General features: G+C 67.7%; 1 protein-coding gene across 1 annotated transcript; it reads left to right on the top strand.

The window, feature by feature from the left end:
• The first annotated feature begins 425 nt into the window (after positions 1–425).
• On the top strand, positions 426–3,202 carry SCRT1 (scratch family transcriptional repressor 1). Its single transcript, XM_063129949.1, has 2 exons — positions 426–652; positions 2,345–3,202. The coding sequence occupies exons 1-2, from the start codon at positions 538–540 to the stop codon at positions 3,172–3,174; spliced, it is 945 nt and encodes a 314-aa protein (XP_062986019.1). The 5' UTR covers positions 426–537; the 3' UTR covers positions 3,175–3,202.
• Positions 3,203–3,874: the final 672 nt, after the last annotated feature.

The raw sequence follows: 3,874 nt of genomic DNA, 5'->3' as shown, positions 1-3,874 counted from the left end.
CGGCCGCCTCTTATGAACCAGCGCGGCGTCGGCTGCAACCTCTCGAACTCATGGTGGGCTTCTGAGCCGCGCTGGAGGGCGAGCGAGAGGCCTGCCCAGGAGGAGGCGCCGCCGCCGCCGCCGCCGCCGCCTTCGCTCCGCGCACAAAAGCCGCCGCCGCCGCCGCCGCCGCCGCCGCCGCCGCCGGGCGAAGCAGGACTCGCGCGGCGCAAGCGCCCAGGCTGGAGACCGCCGCGGCCGCGGCAGGCGCCGCTCCGTCCGCGGCTTGGGAAGGGGCCCGCCAGGCCGCCCCCGAAGCCCTAGCGCGCCGCCCCCGCCGCCGCCGCCGCCGCCGCCGCCTCGGGGCTGGCCGTTCCCTGCCGAGAGCGCCGCGCGGCACCGGGGCTCGCGCGCCAGAGTTGCTTTTCCTACGCTCCGGTCTCGCTTGCTGCTGCTCGGCCGCCTCCCCGCGCCCCGCTCCGGGCCCCTTCGCGCCCGTCTGAGCCCCTCGGCGGAAGCTGCGGGCGCGCTCTCACATTCCGGGAGAGCCCAGAAACCATGCCCAGGTCCTTCCTGGTGAAAAAGGTCAAACTCGACGATTTCTCCTCGGCGGATCTAGAGAACTCCTACAGCCGGTCGCGGGCGGACTTCAACTCCCGGCTCCATGACAAGGGTAAAGAGGGGGCGCGCGCGCGCGCGGGCGGGGGGCCCCTCGGGCCAAGGCCGGCAGGAAAGGGGGAGGGGGTCGCCGAGATGGGGGCCGGGGCGGGGGGGGTGCGCCTCCGCCGGGCCGCCCGGCAGCAACTCCGCGCATCAGCCCGCGGCAGCCGCGGCAGCGGGAGGTCCCCGCGGGCGCGCTGGCCAGGCGCTGGGGAGGCAGAGCGCGAGCGGGGCGGGGGGGGGGAGCGAGTCCCGGTATGCGGCTGGCTCCTTCCCTGGAATGCCGGAGGAGGCCAGCAGCCCCGGCGGCCGCCCTGAGCCATCTTGAGCGGCTCTCGCTCGGCGCTGCTGTGTTGACTCGGCACATTTCGACGCAGGCCAACCCGGCTAAAATTAGACCTTGCGGGGACAGGGGCGGGCGGGCGGACGGGGGAGCCGTTTCCAGGATGGGCAAGCCGGGAGTGGGGGGAGGTAGGAGATGGGAGGGGCGGGAGGGGGAGGCCGAGGAGGAGAGCCCCGGTGGAGGCGGCGGCATCGCAGCCCGTTCCTCGCCAGCCAGCCAGCCCTTTTGTCTGGCGCTCCCCAAGTCCAAGGGCAACGGAGCCTGCCTCCCCTGGCCCAGATCCCCCCCCGGGAGGCGCCTCAGGGGGGCCTTCCGTGTGTGGCGCCGAAAGCCCCCCCCCCGTGCAATCTAAGGGGGAGTTCCCCGCTCTCCCGGCCTGGGCTTCTGGTGATCCCCCCCCTGCTTTTGTTCCGGGCAAGACGTTTGCAGCAGCAGCAGCAGCAGCAGCAGCGTGTTGCATAATCGCTGGAATTCTGCTGATGTGGTGGTTGGAGAGCAAAGAAAGGGGGGGAATTTGCCTACACGTCCGCACCCCCCCCCCATGTCATTGGTCTCCTGCAGAGAGCTGACCTTGAGAGGGGGGATCGCTGGGGAGGGGGAGGGGGAAGGACGTGCTTCTGTCTCCTTCGGCCAAGGGCCTGGGGTCTCCTTCTCCCCCCCACCAAGCACAGCTCTTGCCCCCCAATCCCGCCCAGCCAGTGATCTGACCGAGCCGCAGGTGAAAGGGCCGCGAAATTGCCCTGAATGATGGAGGGGAAGGAGGCTCGTCAAGCGCCGCGGAGATTAGCATGACAGAGAAGCCGCCTGACGGGGGGGTGGGGGCGGCGGGGAAGGGGACAGGGCCAAGGGGGGAGGGGGCTTCTCAGGGCTCCAGCTTGTTGCATCTATTAACTCGAAGCGCTCTCCAGCTCAGCTCGGGAGCCCATCAATGATTGATTCCGCGGCGGCGTCTCCTCCGCGCGCCCCGGGGCTCCGAAAGGCCTCTCTGCTCAACTCTCTCTCTCTCTCCCCCCTCTTTCCCCCCTCTCTCCCCCCCTTCCCGATCCTGCTCGTCCTCTTCGCTTCCTCGTTCTCCTGGCCCTCTCCGGGGCCTCTGCCCGGAATCCACGCTCCTCTCTTCCTCTCTCTCTCTCTCTCTCTCTCTCTCTCTCTGCCTCGGCCGTCCTCTGGGCCATCCGATTCTCTCCCCGCCCCGCGTCCCCCCACCCGGCCGCACTCCTTCTCTCCCAACCTCTCTTCACACGCCGCTGCCCATTCCACGCACTCGCGCAACTTTCCGGCCTCGCCGCCCAAACTTCCTCGCCCCCCCCCCCGCGGCTCTTCCTCCCCTCCCCTCCCCTCCCCTCTCCCCCACCCCAGGAGGATACATCAGCGAGTACATTACGCCGTCGTCGGTGTACGAGGCGGGCGAGAGCGAGAGCGGCCTCAAGGTGCCCTCGCCGACGGGCGTCATCTACCCCGGGGCGCACGGCGGCGGCGGCGGCGGCGGCGACTACGGCGCGCCGGACTCGGAACCCCCCGACAGCCCGCACTCGGAGTTGGCCGGCGGCTACATCAACGGCGACGCGGCGGTGAGCGAGGGCTACGCCGTCGACGCCTTCTTCATCACCGACGGCCGCTCGCGCCGCAAGGCGGCGGTGGTGGGCGGCGCGGCCTCCCGGCTGGGCCAGCCGCCCGCGCAGCAGCCCGCGCAGCCGCCGCCCGCGCAGCAGCCCGCGCAGCCGCCGGCGCAGCGCCACACGTGCAGCGAGTGCGGCAAGACGTACGCCACGTCGTCCAACCTGAGCCGCCACAAGCAGACGCACCGCAGCCTCGACAGCAAGATGGCCAAGAAGTGCCCCACGTGCGGCAAGGTGTACGTCTCCATGCCGGCCATGGCCATGCACCTGCTGACGCACGACCTCAAGCACAAGTGCGACGTGTGCGGCAAGGCCTTCAGCCGGCCCTGGCTGCTGCAGGGCCACATGCGCTCGCACACGGGCGAGAAGCCCTTCGGCTGCGCGCACTGCGGCAAGGCCTTCGCCGACCGCTCCAACCTGCGCGCCCACATGCAGACGCACTCGGCCTTCAAGCACTTCCGCTGCAAGCGCTGCAACAAGACCTTCGCGCTCAAGTCCTACCTGAACAAGCACTACGAGTCGGCCTGCTTCAAGGGCGCCGGGCCGCCGCCCCTCAGCCCGCTCGAGGCCTGAGGCCCGCGGCCAAGCGCAGCGCAGCGCAGCCGCCGGGGCGCACGCTGGCGGGGCGCGAGGGAGGGAGGGAGGGCCGGCCGCCCCTCCTCACGCCCCCGCCCGCCCCCAGCCCAGCCCAGCCGAGGAGGGGCGCCAGCAGCAGCAGCAGCAGCACCGAGGGCCCCCCACCCCACCTCCCCAGCACGCGCACGCGCCGCAGCCGCCCACCTCCCGCGCTCCTCCTCCTCCTCCTCCTCCTCTGGGCTTTCGAAAAGGGTCCACTTTATGATTACGATTATGATTATGATTAATTATTTCAAGCAACAACAAGGCGAAGAGAGATTTGCAAAACTCCGCAGTCCACGGCCACCAAGTGTGCTCACCTGGTCAGGTAAAACAGCAGCAGCAGCAGCAGCCACACGGATGTTCACACTTGCTACTCCTGCTACGCCTAATACGCCTAATAAGCATAATAACAACAACGATGATGATGATGATGCATTTTTATTCATTAATGAATTGTGTCAGCCGAACGATTCTCTTTTTTAGGATGTGTTTCCGTTGCAAAGCGGGGGGTTTCCCCCTTTTTTCTTTTGAAAAAGCGCCTAATTTCTATTTTCGTAAGTCTTTGCTTTATTATATATTTATTTCAATGTGTGTGTTTTTTTAAAAAAAAAGAAGAAGAAAAGAAAATGTAGAAGTATATATATTTAACTTGAAG

The sequence above is a fragment of the Elgaria multicarinata genome, chromosome 7 (assembly GCF_023053635.1).
Source record: "Elgaria multicarinata webbii isolate HBS135686 ecotype San Diego chromosome 7, rElgMul1.1.pri, whole genome shotgun sequence".
Classification (NCBI taxonomy): domain Eukaryota; kingdom Metazoa; phylum Chordata; class Lepidosauria; order Squamata; family Anguidae; genus Elgaria; species Elgaria multicarinata.
This window is presented reverse-complemented; position numbering and strand designations above follow the sequence as displayed.